General features: G+C 42.2%; 2 protein-coding genes across 3 annotated transcripts in view; both read right to left on the bottom strand.

Moving 5' to 3' along the window:
* The window catches only part of DNAH10 (dynein axonemal heavy chain 10), a 52,673-nt gene extending 51,646 nt beyond the window's left edge, over positions 1-1,027 (bottom strand). The window contains exon 1 of one of the 2 annotated variants that reach the window (XM_064675145.1): positions 702-1,027. In XM_064675145.1, coding sequence (XP_064531215.1) covers positions 702-918 — 217 coding nt within the window. In that variant the 5' untranslated portion in view covers positions 919-1,027. The remainder of the gene's footprint in view (positions 1-701) is intronic. The other variant, XM_064675147.1, reaches the window with a different exon arrangement.
* A 154-nt stretch (positions 1,028-1,181) lies between these two features.
* On the bottom strand, positions 1,182-17,331 carry ATP6V0A2 (ATPase H+ transporting V0 subunit a2). Its single transcript, XM_064675150.1, has 20 exons — positions 16,802-17,331; positions 15,374-15,452; positions 14,155-14,252; positions 13,191-13,328; positions 12,597-12,697; positions 11,769-11,895; positions 10,895-10,977; positions 10,462-10,555; positions 9,902-10,114; positions 9,219-9,369; positions 8,384-8,523; positions 7,480-7,637; positions 6,490-6,580; positions 6,042-6,160; positions 5,373-5,589; positions 5,124-5,243; positions 4,523-4,642; positions 3,752-3,869; positions 3,165-3,336; positions 1,182-2,248 (listed from the first exon to the last, which is right to left on the bottom strand). Exons 1-20 carry the CDS (start codon positions 16,916-16,918, stop codon positions 2,149-2,151), a joined length of 2,556 nt encoding a protein of 851 aa, XP_064531220.1. The 5' UTR covers positions 16,919-17,331; the 3' UTR covers positions 1,182-2,148.
* Positions 17,332-18,051: the final 720 nt, after the last annotated feature.

Genomic DNA, 18,051 nt, shown 5'->3' with positions numbered 1-18,051 from the left:
CAAAGAAGATCTATGTTTGTGGATTGATTTTGTTCATCCCAGACAGTTTCTTTCTTTCCTTCTACCTGGAAAAGATGAAAGAGCCAAACTTAGGAGACCTTTCTTTTCAAAGGAGCATCCTGAAGCAGAAGCTCTTGGGAAAACACTAATCAGCCACACTGCCCAGGACGCTCTCCACAAAATCAGATCTGCTTTCCTGGGACAAGAACCTGCTGATGTTACAGATTCTGCTGGATCCGCTTAAGAGAACCACATCAGCAGATCACATTCAGCCCCTGTGGCCTGCCAGGACCACGCTTTGGCCACCAGAACACCGACTGCCCTCCAGTGCCACACAGGAGGCTGTTCCAGGCACCTGCTCAGGACAGGGGTTACCCGGGCCATCCTCCTGCAGCTCACCTGCAACCCCCTTCGTGTCTCCTGGATCTGCACAAACACAACATGGGAGGAAAGCACGATATAACCCCTCTGCAGCAGGGATGGTGCAAATCCCAACAGGGCAAACCCAGAGGGGGCAAAGTCTGCAAGTGGGTGGGATTGAAGGGGTCCAGGAGCACACAGCCCAAGGAGTGGAGAGGCAGGGAAAGGGGTAAGGACAGGGATTACGGGGCTACGACAAATGTGGCCCTGACGGAGGGAGAAAGAAGGAGGTGGGGCCCGAGGCCAGGCGGTGCCCAGGGAGGGCTCGGCGGGGCCCTCACCCTCCGCCTCCTCACCGTCCCGGCCGCGCCGCTCGGCCCGCAGCAGCAGCAGCAGCGCCGGGCCCGCCCCGCTCGCATCCTCGCCGAAGAAGCGCAGCACGGCCCGCGCCTCCTCGCCGCGGCTCAGCAGCTCCTCGAAAGGCGCCGGGTCGCTCAGACCCAACAGGGCGAGCGCTCGGTCCCGCAGCCACCGCAGCCGCACGTCGCCCAGGCTCATGGCGGCGACCGCTCCGACGCCTCACGGTGCCCACGGCAACGGGGCGGGGAGGAGCGACGGCCGCCGCCCGCCCAGGGCCCGCCTCGGGGGCTGCGCGCCCGCCTCGGGAGGTGCCTCGAGGGGCCGCGGGGCCGCCTGCCCTCGTCCCGTGCCGTCCCTCACGGCAGCTCCTGCCCCTCAGCGCCCGCCGTCTCTCACGGGCGCTCCTTCCCCTCAGCACCGCCTGGGACAGGGAAAAGGCTACGGACAAACACGGGCCCCGCTCGGCACAGCGCAAACGAGGCTTTATTGGGAACTCGTATGAAACAAGTGCAAAATTTAACTTGTGCTGCTCGCATGGCACAAGGTGGTAAAAGATGATCGCAGTATCCCCATTTTCACACTGATACAAAAATAGTATAAAACGACCTCTTTCCACGTTATTCGGTATAAGTTAAGGTTTTACAACATCAGGTAGTGCTGTCTGTGTGTCCTCACAGCCAAACAGAATGAAGGATTGAGACCAATTCGTTATTCCCTGTGCAAAAGTTATTCCTCGCTACAGGGAAAAGGAGTAATGCTTCTAATCCTGCCTTCCTCCATAACATTAAATATAAATATCAGTGTGGCTTCCAAAAGCTTAAAGTAGTAATTCCAGGTAGAACTCAGAATGAACAATTAACATTTCCAGTGTAATTTTAAATATGGTCAAAAAAGAGCACGTTGCATTGCTGTGTATAAATTTATACTTCATAATAATACTGGAACACATACTGAAAACATACCTTGCTTCTGTTTCACTGTTGAATTTGCATTGTTGAATTGTTCCCAAAGTGCACAAGATGCAGCTTGGTTAAGTATGTGATTAGTAACAAATGCTTAATACGATGCACATTCTTTCAGATAACTTAAAAGTAACCATTCAAGAAAATAAACAGCCTCAAAAAAAAAAAAAAAGCAGCCTACTCAGGTTTTAGGACAAGCAGTAACAACTTTTTTTTTTTAAAGAATAAAATTAATTTACATTAGTTTATCAAGAAAAATGTACATTTTATATCCATATACTTTACAAGATGCTCCAGATCTGCGATGTCTATCTATGGGAGGTATATTTTACAGTATTATTTGGCTGCATTATAAGGCAATCAGTGAAAACCACTTTCTTCCACAAGAAACCATTCATTGGCAAGATCCAATCGCGTGGTTATTTGCAGACAATTCCAAACATTTCTGCTGACAGCAGCCAAACTGTCATACATCATCTTTATTAAAATGTAAAGAAATGTGCTTAAAAGAGAAAGGCGTAAACTTGTATCCTGCACCGGAGTAGAATTTGTTCTGAAATTCCACCCTGAAACAAGACAAAAAAACAGAATCTGTGCATGAATCCAAAGGAATCAGCTGTCAAGGGACAGAGCTGTGCAACACGAGAGACTGAACAAAACCAACCCTAATCCTCTCACTTGTTTTCTGTGCAGCTATTTCATCTTCCCATTGCAGTTCCAGGCTAATTCCATGTTTCTCAGGAGACCCAAAGCCACTGGATTGTGCTGTAATGGCTCATTTCTTACTTCTGGCTTCCTAGTTTGTTTTTGAGTTGGTTGCAGTTAATTGCTTTGCAAACGTACAATATCATGAGGACAATGCTGTCATGCAACAGCTCTGCCTCATGTTTATACATCATATTTCTTAAACTGCAAATTTCATCAGGTTTCAAACTAAACGTGCTCTGAATCCACTCCAACATGCAGAGCTTGTGATATTAAGACTAAGAAAGGATTAAAATACTTAAGAGTTGGCAGCCCCACTCAGTAATATAAATGTTCTGTTGAACCAAATAAATTAAATAAACTGAAACCATACAGTGTGATAACCAGGCTGAATTGAAAAATACTTATCCATGTTACTAATATTCTACATTATGAAAAGCTGCATTACTATAAATTAAATGTACTCATAGTTTGCACCAAAATCAACTCTGAATGTGGTTGAGGTTAATATGCACCATAAGCCAATGTATTTGAATTTACTGAAAATATTCCAGAGGAACAATCACATCCAACTAACAAGCCATTTATTTAATATGATTCAATAAATCTATTTAATATGATTAAATCTATTTAATATGATAATCTATTTAATATGATTAAATAAATCTATTACAGTAGCATGAGTTGCATTTTACACTTTTTTAAGGTACCTAATATTTTGACATAAAAATTCCTCTTAAACAAGCCAGTATATGCTAAAGGAAAAAATGAACTTACCAGTGAAGTCGTATGGCATGGAGAAAAGCAGAAAGCCCCTCCATGATCAACAGGATAAAAACTGTCAGCACAGCAAAGAAGGCCAGGACAGGGACCAGCAGCAAGACACCATACGAGGTGTCCACACGGAGCCCCACCCTCATCACCATCTGCCACAGAACTTCAGATAACTCTGGTAAAAACCAAAATGTTTTCATAATTAATGTTGATACTGAGTACAGTCACCCAGTGAGCCACTCTGACCTATTCCAGTTTAACCAATAGTACAGGAGCCACTGAACACGGGAACTCCAAGAACTCCCCCATCCCAGTTAGTTGCCCCCAAACCCTTCAAATGTTCAAAGGTTTCAAAAATCAATGTCAAAACCACATCTAGTGAGAGCAAAATTTTACATAAAGTCACAATTTTAGTCTGGGGGCTTCCATAGATCATGATTAGTTTAAATAGGGAATTTTTTTTTTAAATTAAGAAAAAGATAATTTTATGTTAGTATCACTTGAACAGGCCAGCCTCCCTCTAACCAGCATTAAAAATAAAGACAAATGGGGGAAAAAAACCACAAAATATCAAAAAAATCCCCACTTACGTGCATGAGCAAGACTTAATGCCCAGAGTCTCAGGTATGAGGCTGTGTTAGAAATACATCCCAGACAGTATTCAATGGTATGAATCACCTGATTCATAAAAACATCTGCAAAATTCAGCTAGAAGATAAAAACACATTTGTATCAATTTAAACAACACAGCATAGCATGAGAGAACAAAAAGCAATTTTTCTTTTCCTTTCAACTCACAAGAAATCAGTGGAATCTGCCAAGCCCTTTAAAAATCTGCCCAAACTAAACAGCAGCAGTAGGTGGGGACTAGGAATGCTGCCCATGCCTCCCAACCCCCACCAGCAATAATCCTCATCACAAGATGTAATTTGCAGACATAAAAAGACTTTTGTCCAGATGAAAACCCAAGATTAACTAACAGGAAGCTGAGCAGTCATCACCTTCTCTTAAGTTTAAGAATCCATAAAACCATAGATAAACCAGGATTTTTACCCCACTATTCAATTTCAGAAAACCCATATCTTAAAAGCAGAGCCTTATTTGCCAATAAAGCCCTTTTCCTGTTCTCTGCTACAGATGGACTGTGGTTTACTGCAGCAGTCTGGAAAGACCAAGAAATAATGCTAAAATAGCAATAAATAAATATAAGCAAATTGGATTCAGGATTCAATGTCTCTGTAAAGGCTCAGCTAATTTTCTTCCAAACTTCCAGGCATGCAGAGTACAGATTATCTTATTGATTTCCTACTTCTAATTTGCTTTTAAGGACATAAAAACTAGACATTAAGTAAAAGCATCACCTCCTCTGCATCCCCTTCTCTGGGCCCACTGTCTGCATGGCTGCTGCCTTCCTCCACATCAGGACATGACAGGAGAGAAAGTTCCTCTTCACTTTCTTTTCTGATTGGTCTGTAGCCACTCTATAAAATGGAAATGGATTGTGTCTTCAAGCAGGCTGCCATGACATTTTCAAAATTTATTTAAAGGCAAAAAGATTTAGAGGAACAAAGCACTATTATGTGTTTCAGTCAAAAATTTTCCAAGTTGAGCAGAAACTGCAGTGATAGGACAAGAAGTAATGGGTTCAAACTCAAAAAAGGGGAAATTTAAGTTTAGGTATACAGAAGAAATTCTTCCCTGTGAGGGTGGTGAGGCCCTGGCACAGGTTGCCCAGAGAAGCTGTGGTTGCCCCATCCCTGGAAGTGTCCAAGGTCAGGTTGGATGGGGCTTGGAACAACCTGGGCTAGTGGAAGGTGTCCCTGCCCGTGGCAAGGTCTTTAAGGTCCCTTCCAACCCAAACCATTCTCTGAAATATCCAGTGAGGACATGACTGTGCAATAATACAACACCACCTGAACTCTTCTGCACTGAGCAAACATGCAGGAGTCTTCCAGTACTTACCCTGCACATTCTAATGCCTCGGCCTCCGCTGTGCAACCAATATAAATACAGTGGTTTCCCAAGAAGCATAACAGGAACACAAAGAAAAGCAACACTAAGTAAAAACCTCTGCAGAGGAGCCTGTTTGAGGAGGGAAAAAATTAGATTAGATCACAAAATCCTAAGTAGGAAAAGCCATCTTGTTTTCCTTTAAAGTGTTATCTGCACAGGGAACACAGGATGTCAGAAGTGTGTAAGAACACCACTCACCTGGCCAGGGTAGAGGCCCTTTGTTTCACCACCACCACCAGGAAACAGGAACATGTTAATAAATTGAATCAGAATACTGGGAGCAGACGTGGAGTCCTCTGCAGAGTAAGCCAACCATTTAAAGAAGATCATAAACACAAGGTAGCCAAAGATGCACATCATGAATAACAGCTCAGGAATAAAAACCAAGTAAATATTATATGTCTTCTTGAAATGCCTAAAAGATAAAAAAGGGGGGGGGGGGATTAAAAGTAAGTGTTAGAAACAAATATCAACATGGCCCAAATATAATTTCAATAAAACAAAGCAGCACCCCACACTTTTGAACAGCAGGACTGACATTACAATCCAGAACTGATTTCTTCTTCTTCAGCAAAATTGTAATCAGGTATTTCAGTGGAAATTAGCCCACAAGAGGCATGTAACTTTATTTACCAACAAATGAAATAAAGTCTTGTATTAATTGATGTCTTCAGATTTTTTTGCCATAACACTGATCCATCATCTCATTTACATGAAGGAAGACTTCTCTTTTACGGTCTTTTAAGAACAGTTTTCACAATTACTATTATTCTGTTTTCAAAAACAAATTCCACTTTCTCTTACCAGATTAAGTGTTATAAATGAAGATTTGACAAAAAATGTTAATATTAACTTTGAAGTACTTACAAGTGGTTAAACAGCCCCAATACAACTCCAAAAGTCATGTGAGTCACTCCAAAAATCACCGACATTTTCATTTTGAAAGAATTTAAAAAAGTGAGGCGGTTGCTTGCCAAGTTCCATATCTGAACAAGAAAACACAAAACCAGCATTAAAAAACAGCCCAGCAGAAGGAATAAACCAGTATTCTTTCTTTACTGGAGACCAGAATTTTACCTCAAATGGGGATCACAACAGAAATTTGAGTGTTGTGAAAATAGTTAAACTTTTGACTTGTTTAACTTGTTAAACTTTAACAAGTTTAACTTGTTAAAAGAAAAGATTTTCTTGAATGGAGAATGCAAACAGAAATGTACTTTTCATATTAAGATTTATCTTCCTAATACACATACAAAAATCTAATGTCCAAATGACTGATCATCACAAGTGAATAATTAAAAAGAATAAAACCAACCGGATCGATTCCAAAGGGATAAGCTCCATTGTACACACCAGAAACATTTGGATCCAGTGCTAAAAATTTATTAGATTTCAGATCCTCAAGGCTGCAGAGAAAGAAAAACACACTCAGATCTGACACTGTTTAATCACAGTGACAATATACACTTTCAGTTCAATGAGGACACTGCTCCTGCTTTCCTTTACCTGACCCACTGTCCCACTTTCAAAGAATCAAAGGATTTCTAAGCACAAAAGTCCTGGTCAATATGAACAATAGCAAAAAACCCAACAAGAAACTCTCAGTCTGGGCTCAATTTGCACTGCCTGCCTTTGAAAGGAAAGTTTATGGATTTTATTCCTCATTCCCCCAGAACTGAAAGTTTCATTTTAAAAATTCACAATTTGCTTTTAGTAAGTTTTTTAAAACTGACTAACAAAACTCAAGGAATAATTGCTACCTTTTGCAAGGGGAATTTCCACTCTAACTTCACATGGTTTCTAGTTAACACAGCACACACAACCTGCTCTCATTTTAACCAAAGTCAGAGGTTTTGACTCGACTACGTTAAACCACTTCCTGTTTCTGAGGCAACACGAGATGCAAGTTGTGAACTCCTAAATACCTCAGGCCCTTAAAAACTCAAATCAATGAGGTCACCCCACTGAGAAAAAGGAGGTTTGACAATGCACATAGCCTTTTTTTTTTTACTATCAAGAAAAGCTGTGCAGAGACTAATGAGTGCCAGGTAATTAATTTACTTCATTAACTGTTACTTTCTTTACAGTAAATGCTGCTCAACTATTCGTTCCAGAAGCATAACCTAGGACAAATTCCTTCAGAACTAGCCCTGTGTTTTCTATTCCTCTCAAAATCTGATGTCTATAGAGAGAGACACCCCTGGAAAATGTATTAAGACAAACCATAAGAAGAGAGTTAAAAGAGGGTTAAACTGCTGCAAGAAGTACATCTCTGGTTTAATGGTGTAGCAAACATGCTACTCACCGCCAAACCTTCTGCTCAAACATTGCTGAAACATTCCATCCAGACCCAAATATATTTATTGACTTGGAAAAACAGTCATTGTAAATCAATCCAGTGTATATAGAAAACAGACCCATCAACAAAATCACGTATCGGCCTTCAAATAACATTTTCATTATCTGTAAGGATTGGAAAAACAATAGAGAAAATCATCTGCTCTGTGAGCAATGGTTATCTAGACATTTGTAGGGGAAACATTTTTGGACACATAAAGATTTGTAAAAACGAAACATTTTTTCTGAACAGTCACTAAGGAATACGAGCTCTCACGACACACACTGAGACTTTTCTCATTGGCACCATTACACAAATAGTCTTTTACAGCCATTTCCTTCCTGAGACCAGTTTACAAGAAGTTATACATTTGCAGCCCTTCTTAATTAAATATCATTCTAATAAGGGATGCAGGTGTTCCTGCATCCCAACCCCATATGATTAAAAAATGAGCTAAAATAAAGTTTAGCAAATTTCAAACTGCAGCTCTTTTTAGAAACAATAAAAGATGGAATCTGAAAAATCATTTTCTCCTCACGTTGCCACCGTGACCACATTCTGTAAATACTCACATCACTGAGTAGCCCTGGCAGAAACAAAGACAAGCCCAAAAGTATCAACTAATTTTTGTCAGTCTTTCATTACAACTTGACTGTTTCTGCTCTTTGAAAAAAAGTGACTAGTTTAAGATATCACATTAATCTCAAGGGACTTTAAATACAGAAAATCCTTAAACAAAGGAAAAAAAACCAGTCTAATACATGTGCAATAAATAATACTTTTCAGAAACATAGTGACTATTCAAGTGAATATAGTCACTATTTGAGTGATCTGGCTGGATGAGAAGGAAATAACCTGTAATTCCTTTTACCTCATCTTGTGATCTTTTTAACCTGGGGTGGTTTTCATACAGTATTGTCAGGAGTGCAAACAGGAACATGAGCAGCCCGTGCCCAAAGTCTCCAAACATAACAGCGAAGAAGAAGGGGAAGGTGATGATGGTGTAGAGAGCTGAAAGGAAACAGCACATTTCAGGCACAGCACAGCTGATGATGTTCTGTCTGAACTGTGCCTGACCAATTCCATCACTTTAATCTCTCAAAGTTTTTAGCTTTAAGTTTGAAAGACATTTCACCCCCAACTAAGAGACCTTTTCCCCACACTATAAATTTAGATCAGTTTAAAGCTTGTTTATTGTGTATCCTTTAGCAACGACAATTCTGAGGGCAATAGTAAATAGAACCAAGCAGTTCTTCCTCTGTGGGTATTTCAGGTCTGTATTATAATGTACATTGTCCTGTACAGCATGACACAGTCAGAAGAGCTACAAGTATATTAAACTGAGCTATTCAACAAGCTGAATTTTTCAAGTGATGAGCTCCACACTTCAGTAGGATCAATAACCATTACCAACATTTTCTTTTTTTCCCATTAATATCTTATCCTACCCAAAGTAAAACATATAAAGAGATATTCTACAGCTATTATCAGCATCTTTAATGCTAAAGTAACTCAGCAAAATCAAATCCCATCTTCCTGCTTGGAGCATCATTTGTACTTTTGATGGGCTACTGAAATTTTAGAACAGCTACTAACGAGCAGTGTGGTTTTCACCATTTTGCCTTTCCTGGTGTCCAGTTCAGCAAGGTATTAAGGCAAGCAGCAATGACAGCACAACCCTCAGCTCAGTTTTCAGAAGGACCAACCTGGATTAACTTCCCCATAGCTTCCAACTCCATAAGCATCAACGATGTTCTGGAACCCTGAGGTGAATTTATTGGTACGTATCAAAGTTGGAGGAGGTTGTGTTGTCCTGATGGTTTCCATGCATGAGGGAATTGTAGCTCCACTCTTCCTCTAATTATAGACAGAAGATAAATTTATACAAGATCTCAGTTAATCTGATCAAACTGAAAACCTTTGCTCTATCAGCAGTTTCACTGATCCTGAATTACCACCAAATTGAGCCTAAAGTTTAATGTTTGTGCCTTCTCTAGAAACACTGATTATGTACAGTGTCTAATCCTTTCTTCATATGAAATATCAGATGAGACTCATCAGTCAATACTAAAAACCAAAGATTTGTTATTAGAAATTCTCTCATATGAAACAAAAACCAACGAAAGGGAACTGCACCTTCTATGAGACTCCAAATAGCACAGTGAGCCCAGCTGGACTTGGGTCCAACAGAGAAGTTATTCAACAAAAAAAACCCACCACACACAACACTAAATAAAGGCTCTGCTTACAAAAAAATTGTTTTATATAAGTTGATAGAGACACAGATCTGCCTGTGCCTATTTTCAGCCTATTTTTATCATTATTTCCTTATCTGTAGAGTTAGTTCAAGACCAAAGTTTACACATCAGTGAGCACTCAGCTGACTTACTGAGCCTTCCTCCAACGCCTGGCGCAAACTCTGGAGATCGGCCACTGGACACCAAACCTCAGCAATTAAACACTTCTTTGTGACATCAAAACTGCACAGGTTGAGTACATGGTAAATGGCTTTCATCTTCTTCACCTGGATAACCCAGGTATAGATGGATTCCGACGCTTTACACAACACCTGGTGTAAGTATTCCTCGGTTTTATTCAGCACCTTTGTCCAAGAAAAAAACACAAAGAGTTCACCAAAAATGTGACAGTGGTTGTGTTGACCACACACTGTGTTGACCAGTGTGTTGACCACAACAAGAGCACCTTGAAGAGTCCAATGCTGGGCCATGTTTTCAGGAGGGCAAACAAACCTCTGCTGAAAACAGAAGGCAATGCCAAGTGCCCCGAGGTTTAACAGACACATGCAACATGAGACCAGGGCCATGACATCCTGTCACACTGAGCTCCAAAGCTGTATGTATTTTAGAAATGTGTATTAATGCTCAGATTTATCAAATGATTTCCTATGGTGCTACAACTGCAGCAAAAGCAAATCTGTTCTTTACTCACAGTAGTAAGATCCTGAATACGAACGTTTAGTCCTTCAACAACTGCCCGGCGCTCCTCGGTGTTGTTTGGGTAGGGATACACATGGCAGTGATAGCTACAAAACACAGAGGTTTGTGTTAAGTAACAAACTAAACCAAAACAAATCACCCACCCCCATGCCACAGTCAAATCTCCAACACACCATTTAATAACCACGGAACAGATTCAACTGAGAGAGTTGGTATTTTGCCTGTACTTAGTAAAGTGTGCAGGTAAAATGACTCACATTTATTTGTACATTGCCTAATTATAGAGCTGGATGCAATGAGGGAACAAATTTAACTTCAAAAGCCTTGTCTAAATATCAACACTTACAAGAAAGGGGTGCAGGGGAAAAAAACAAATAGAAAATAACCCAGGTAGAAAGAAATTCTACATTAGTTTTACTTCTTACCAGTCACAAATCTTTTTTACTTTCTGGCCAAGTTGTTCACCCCAATAGGACACTAAGAAAGCAACCCACCTTGTGGTTTCACCCTAATAAAACCAGAAAAAGGTAAGTTAATGAAGTTTGTTTTAACCAGCAACTCCATTGTGACATAATTAGAGCAAAATAACAAAGCTGAATAATTAGGAAAATCTGTGTTAGTAGCACTGATCTTCCGTCATTTTCAGTGAAGATGAAATAATAAAATTCAAGAGTGTCAGTATCTGTCTGGTTTTTAGGGGGCATTTTTTGTATGTCGGAGAAAAACAAAAAGTTTTCAGGGAAAGTAAAAGAGAGATTTTATTTTACCATCTCAGAATGCTGAGTAACAAAGGAGTCTAAAAAAAGGTAACAAACTAGAATCAAAGCAAAAAAAAAAAGTGACAGATTAGGCTGCCAGAATTGATTTATAAAAGATTAATTTTATAAGTTCAGAGAAAAAAACCTCCTGTGCTTGACTCTTTCTTAACTACTGAATGAAGAAGGAAAATGGCTATTAAAATGCAATGCACTGTACAGACCTAGTTAATAAATATCCAAGCAGCCATTTATGCCACGTATTTTGATCAAGGTGGCCAATCATAAAGTCACACAAATTCCACAGTAAAGTTCTGCACTCCTGAAGCTCAGCCATGGTAAATTCATTGCTGCTCCTACAGTCACGTCGGCACCAAGACCTCGAATTTTCAAGTCTTACAAGTTCTAATTCTTTAAAATGGTTTTTCCTCCAAGGGCACTGGGAAATCATTGCCATTCACTGCAGGCAGACCTGAGCAGCAATTCTTCCAAATCATATGAAAAGTACAAACAAAATAAACTGATGATTACAATGTTTACTCACTGTATCTGGATCTTCCAGAGCCTCATCCAGCTCTGCATATGTAAGGAAGGGATAACCTTTACACACTCTCCACAGTGTTTTTTCAAATGCTTCAATTTTTGCTCTGTGAACTAACCCAGATATGAATCTATGGAAAAAGAAAAAATTGAAATATAAGATAAAATTCACAAGAAAAGAAATGAGAAACTCAGAGTGCATCATCACTCAGGATCACAGTCATGATAATTTAACATCTGCCACAGCTGGAGAAGGAACACCACCCTGAACAGGAAGGAACTGGTAGAGAAAATACCAGCTGGTATATAAAATTTCTATTTGGAAAGTAAACAGACTGCAGGCCTGAGCACACAACTAGAATTATATCTAACTGATTATTTCTGTGATAGTGAGGTTTGTAATTTTTTCCTGCCAAGATACCCACTCATAAGGAAGCCACAGACAGCAGTATCCACTCAGCGTTTCAAAGGCAACACAATTAATGTTACATTTACAACTGACACTGCCAGGTGATTGAAACACTGTCTGTTTATCAGGGAAAAAGAGTTCAAACAGTACCAGGAAGTAATGATTGGGAGATTTTCCTTTACATGCATTCTTGGTTTGATGGAAGCTTTGTGACAGGATTTTTTGGCGCTGTCCTACTTATCCCTTCAAATAACCCAGTTTTTTTACAAAGGTCCATTGGGGTCAGACTCCTGCCTTGTCTAAAGTCACTACAGTCACACTACAGTCCATCTTTTACAGAACAACCCATTTTTTACAGCAGCTCCTCAAGCACTTTTGAAGCAGCACATACTGTCTCACACACATGGCCTGCCCCATACCTACCCCAGCCTGGCAGTCAGTCTGTGCATACAGTTGTAATCCACTAATGGCTCATTTTCCACAGATGGAAATTCTTCATAATTTGCATGTAAATGAGATTCATACTGGCAAATAAAAAAGAAGGATCATTCATAGCATTCAGAAAAAAAAAGTACTTTCATTCCATTATTATCATAAAGAAGAAAAGCTAATTAAGTAAATTATTTAATTACAAATATAAAACCCCTCTCCTGTTCAATTCAGGCAACAGAGAGACCTTGTGACCTCAAGTGCCCTGCTCTTAGCAACTGAAGTCAGTGCTGTGAAATTACACTGTAAATTTCTTAGCACAATTTATGCATCAAAATAACACAATTACACCTTCATTTTCAACTGGCACCAGCAGTAACATTCAACAAAGAGAGAAATCACCAAGCTCCTCTTGATCTCAGGGCTGCATTTTGCCCTGTACACGAGCCCAGCATGGCACAAACCATCACGAAAAATGACCAGGGCTGCAAAGCCCAACACCAAGTCATGCACTGAACTACAACCACTAACAAGGTGAGCCAAAAATGCCCCACAACACAAGGCCCCTGGCAAACCCCCTAGCAGTACCTCAGATGTTCTCCTGACAATGCTCTGTGTGACCTTCAACATGTACTTGTACTCTGTCAGCTCAAGCAGGTTTTTCCGCAGTTTTTCTTTGTTTTTAGTTACTTCCCTCAATTCTGTCTCCAGCTTCTGCAGCTGTTCCTAAGGCACAGAGGGGGAGAAAAAGACACAGAATCAGTAACACAATTTTGGAAAACAGAGTAGAATTCATTTTCAGCACATGTTATTTGCCACAATGATGGAAGTTTCCCAATTTCTTAATTAACAGGCTCCACAGGTTTTATCCCTCATCTGCCAAAGAGTGCTTTGTATTGAGTACACTTGATCCTCCACTGGCATCTCTTAAGTCTGTTCTGCCCTTAATTTGTGTCTAAGTAATGCAGAATTAGAACTGCAGATAGCACAGAGTGGAAGACACCCATTTATTCCTTTAATAGAATTACAGCAAAACAGAATGTTATTCAAAATTATATCTGTGTTTTACAAACTTCTTTTCTAACAAAACACAAGGCAAAGAATTCAGAGAAATCAGCACCATGTTCTGCTGGGCAACCAGCAGTGGAACCTGCAGAGCCTTGGGCATATAAAACTCCCACACACCTGGAAATTTCGGATGCACAAAGAGTCACAGTGAGTCCCAAAGCAATAAATGAGGCATTACATCTAAAGACAACATTTTGCCTGGAACAGTGTAATATGCCACTCCATGCAATCCAATGGATGGCTGCACACCCCAGGAGTTGGCTTTGACCCTTCACAGGGATTTTGTGTTAATATCAAAACCTCACTGGCAGGCTTTGAAGTGACACTGGCAGGAAGGAAAACAATCAGACAAAAAGGAAAGCGAATGCTTCTGTCTCCCCCACCACACCCCTACAACTGAAGTCCTAATAAAAGAGCAAGTAATTAAGTTTGCAATTAAGTTCCAATACCCTACACTTCGGCATCTGTTTAGTGGAAAAGTTACCTGGATTTCTAAAATGTGCTTCAGCAAGGGAGCAGGAGGAGCAACATCTCCTTCAGGGAGTGAAATACCTGCTTTTTTAATTTCTTGTACTAAATATCCTGGAGTGAGAAATAAAACAGAATCAGAAAGGAAACTGCATTGCCTTAGACTTCCTACAATGCTGCAGAGTTGACCTTCAGCTGCTCTTGCTGGCACTGATCACTCTGCAGCACCAGGCCCTGGCTATTTTATTCAGTCATTTTAGCAACAACACACACTAATCTTCAAAAAAGAGGGACTGACAGAGCATAAGGGATAAAACACACCGAACATTCCCGCCTTGGAAGTTTGCACAAGTGAGTGAACTTCAGAGGCCTGCGATGAAAATCTCTCAACCACAAGTACTTTGTAAGAAGCTTTAATATTTCCTAGAACCTCTTAGTTGCTGCACATCAGTTTCTATCACACGATCATTTCACTTTCTGCCAGAAATGGCCATTCTGCTCATTGCCCCATGTTTGGATAAAAAGTGTTCAAAGAAGGAGGCTTAAGGAACTTTGACACACGTGCAACTCCCACTGGACTGGGAGATTGCCAACACAGCTGCTGGCATGGTGTGGCATGACCAGCACGTGCCTCTGGTGAGAGATTCCAACAAAAGGAATCCTTCAATGGTAACTTTTCCTCAGGATACACTGAGGAAATCTGCATCTTGGCTGTAACGCTCTGCAAACTCTCTATTCATTAACTACCATGAGAACACAACTACTGATAACATAATTACTAATAAGGGTGCTTGGAAGATCAACAGTATTGAGTTACACAACATGAAAAAACGGGGAATATCTTACAGTCAAGGAAATATCCAGAGTAAAGCTTCCATTTTCCTAGCAGAGTTTTAAGCAATCAATACTGAAATGGTCTCAATTATTTATCAGCAAAAATTAGCAAATCTTCTTTGCCTCTGAGCTCAAAAGAACACTGACCTATATTTAGTGTAAGCGAATTTCACAGCTCACAAAACCACAGAAGTCATCTCCAGCTCCAAAAGTCTACATAAAGACTCAAGAGATGAGTGTATGGATGTCTATTTTTTCATACATATGAAAATTCTATATGAGTCTACAGCAGTCAGACCACATAAGCTGGCAGCTGAAACTTTCACTGTAGTTCTACTCTAGTAATGTTAACTTTAATAAAGTCAAGGCTGAGAAAGGTCAGATATGAAAATAAAGCTCACCAAGTATTCTTTCCATCTCTTCACATTTCTTCACTTCATTCACATATTTTCTCTGAAATACACTTACATTTGGGTTAAGCTGAAGGAGAAGGACAAAATTCTTATCAGAGATTCAAAACAGCAACATCCCTAAAAAACCACAGCTGTTCCTGTGACTTCCTAGAGACGGTTTGCATGTGTTCTGTGTGCTCTCTCTTTCTAAAGTGCTTTTCAGCTAAGAAGGTACAAAAACCTAAAAAGATTAAAAAGTCTTCAAATAGCAGAATTGGTTTTATTAAAGTAGAATCATCCATGCCATTTGCTGGTTGTACTCAAATAAAAAATCAATGAGATCTCCTGGAGAAACCATTCCAAATCTTATTTCTACAGTTTTAAAATACTGCTTAATGACTTCAAATTAACAAACCTTCCTACAAGCAAATTTGTTGTGATGGATTTCCACAGAATCTATGTTAAATGTTAAGTTTTAAAAGGATCTTTTTATGTATATACCCCTACCATAAGTGCAATGTCTCTGCCTACTTATTCAGCTTTTAAACAGAACCAATAATGTGTTATTTCCACAATAAATGGTGTGTCAAGTGACTGGAATGGCATCAAATGTTAAACATACACTCACATTGTCGTTCTTACAGATCTGCCTCCTCCTCTGTACCATATTTACTAATCAGCTGTTAATTTGAGTTCTCCCAGCTTTCCCTGCAAAGATTCTGCAACCTACATTTCTGATGTATATTTGGAAGAAATTCCAAAGTCTCAGTCAGCAAGCAAACATCATATAATTATGATGAGACAATGCAGAAAGAAGGTTAATTATTGCCCAACCCAATAGTCAGGCAGGTAGTTTCCTGCAAGGTGAATTGCTGCTCCAGGAACAGACGTGTTTGACAAACCAGGAGCCAGTGATGCTGAAGAAACAAACCTACAGAGCAGCTGTTTCAGTGGGGTGGACACGTCACTGAGCTGTGCACACACACTCAGCCCAAAGGCACTGTGGCTACGCGTGGCCCAGGGGGTCTCCCACAGGGTCCCACTGCAAGTAACTCCCAAGTTCAAGCTACTTCGGTGAGAAGGTGGGATGCGGCCACCCCAAAGCAGGGAGTGTCAGGGAGGCCCGAGCTCCAAACTCTGACTTCCCATCACCCGTCCCACCCACCTGGAGACGCTCCTGTGTCACCTGCTCCAGGGGCCCCTGCCTTGGACCTCCAGAGGTCCCTTCCCACCCTAACGATGCCGTGATCCCTGCTTCCAGGGGAACGCGACCCAGGGACCGGCCACACACCTGCGTGTCGGAGGCGCGGAAAGCTGGGAACGGCAGCGGTCCTGGAGTCCCGCTCCTTCCCCGCGGCTCCCCGGGGCCCGGCTCGGCCCCCCCGGCCCTGTGCCTGCCCCGATGTCCCCGCAGGCCCCCCGGGACCCGGTACTCACGTCTCGGAACTCGGCCAGGCCGCGCTCGCCCACCTCGCTGAGGCACTCGTAGGCCGAGCCGCTGCGCAGGTCGAGCTGCACCAGGCACATGGGCTCCCCGCGGAACAGCGCGCCCATGGCGAGGGCGCTCCAGGCCCGGGGGGCTCAGCGGGGCTCGGCGGGGCCGGCGGCCGGCGCGCAGCGGGGCCCGGGGGCGGCCATGGCGGGGCGGAGCGGCCCGGCCCGGCCCCGGCGGCGGCTTCCGGGGCGGGGAACGGGCGGAGAACTCGGGCTGAGCTCGGGCACCGGCACCGGCACCGGCCGGGGAGCCGGGAACCCCCGCCGAGCCGCTCACCGGGAATGGCAGCCGCGGAGTCACCGCCTGAGAGGCTTCTGTGGGAGAGGATGTACGGGAGAAACGCGTTACTGGGAGAACGTGATACAGTCACTGAATGTTAAGGGAGAAACGCGTTACACACAGTCATTGAATGGTTAGGGGGTTGGAAAGGACCTCAATATCGTCCAGTCCCAACCCCCGCCATGGGCAGGGACACCTCCCACTATCCCAGGTTGCTCCAAGCCCCGTCCAACCTGGCCTTGCACACTTCCAGGGATGGGGCAGCCACAGCTTCTCTGGGCAACCCGTGCCAGGGCCTCACCACCCTCACAGGGAAAAATTTCTAATATCCAGCCTAAATTTCCCCTCTTTCAGTTTGTACCCATTACTCCTTGTCCTATCACTTCAGTTCCTGACAAAGAGCTCCTCTCTGGTTCCTTGTATTCCCCTTCAGATACTGGAAGGTGCTCTGAGGTCTCCACACAACCTTCTCTTCTCCAGGCTGTGGAGCCCCAACCTTCTCAGCCTGTTTCCATAGGGGAGGTGCTCCAGTTCTTTGATCAACTTTCTGGCCCATCCAAACCCCAAAAAGTCCCCAACGTTGTGTTTCATCACCTGAGGACAACCAGTGAACGTTTCCTGCCCTGTGGAGCCCAGGTTGCCAATGCAAAGCATTAACTGGAAAAGAGAATTTTAGGTGGACACATGAAAACAGCTGAAGCGTTGTGACTTTTCTGAAGTGTGAGCAGTCTGCCCACTGCTCCAAAAATAGGAGTTTGCTGTGAAGAGGAGCTTCTACTCCAGGAGAAGAGAACCAGCTTGAGAGGATAAAGATCCATCCATGAGGATGACCCCAACCCTGCTGTAGCCTCTGGGCTGAACTTGCCACCCTCTTGAAGTCAACTCTGCACTCTGCTGCTCCAAACACAGAGTC

This window comes from Pseudopipra pipra, chromosome 18 (assembly GCF_036250125.1).
Source record: "Pseudopipra pipra isolate bDixPip1 chromosome 18, bDixPip1.hap1, whole genome shotgun sequence".
Classification (NCBI taxonomy): domain Eukaryota; kingdom Metazoa; phylum Chordata; class Aves; order Passeriformes; family Pipridae; genus Pseudopipra; species Pseudopipra pipra.
Note: the sequence above shows the minus strand (reverse complement) of the source record. Positions and strands in the feature narration are given on the sequence as shown.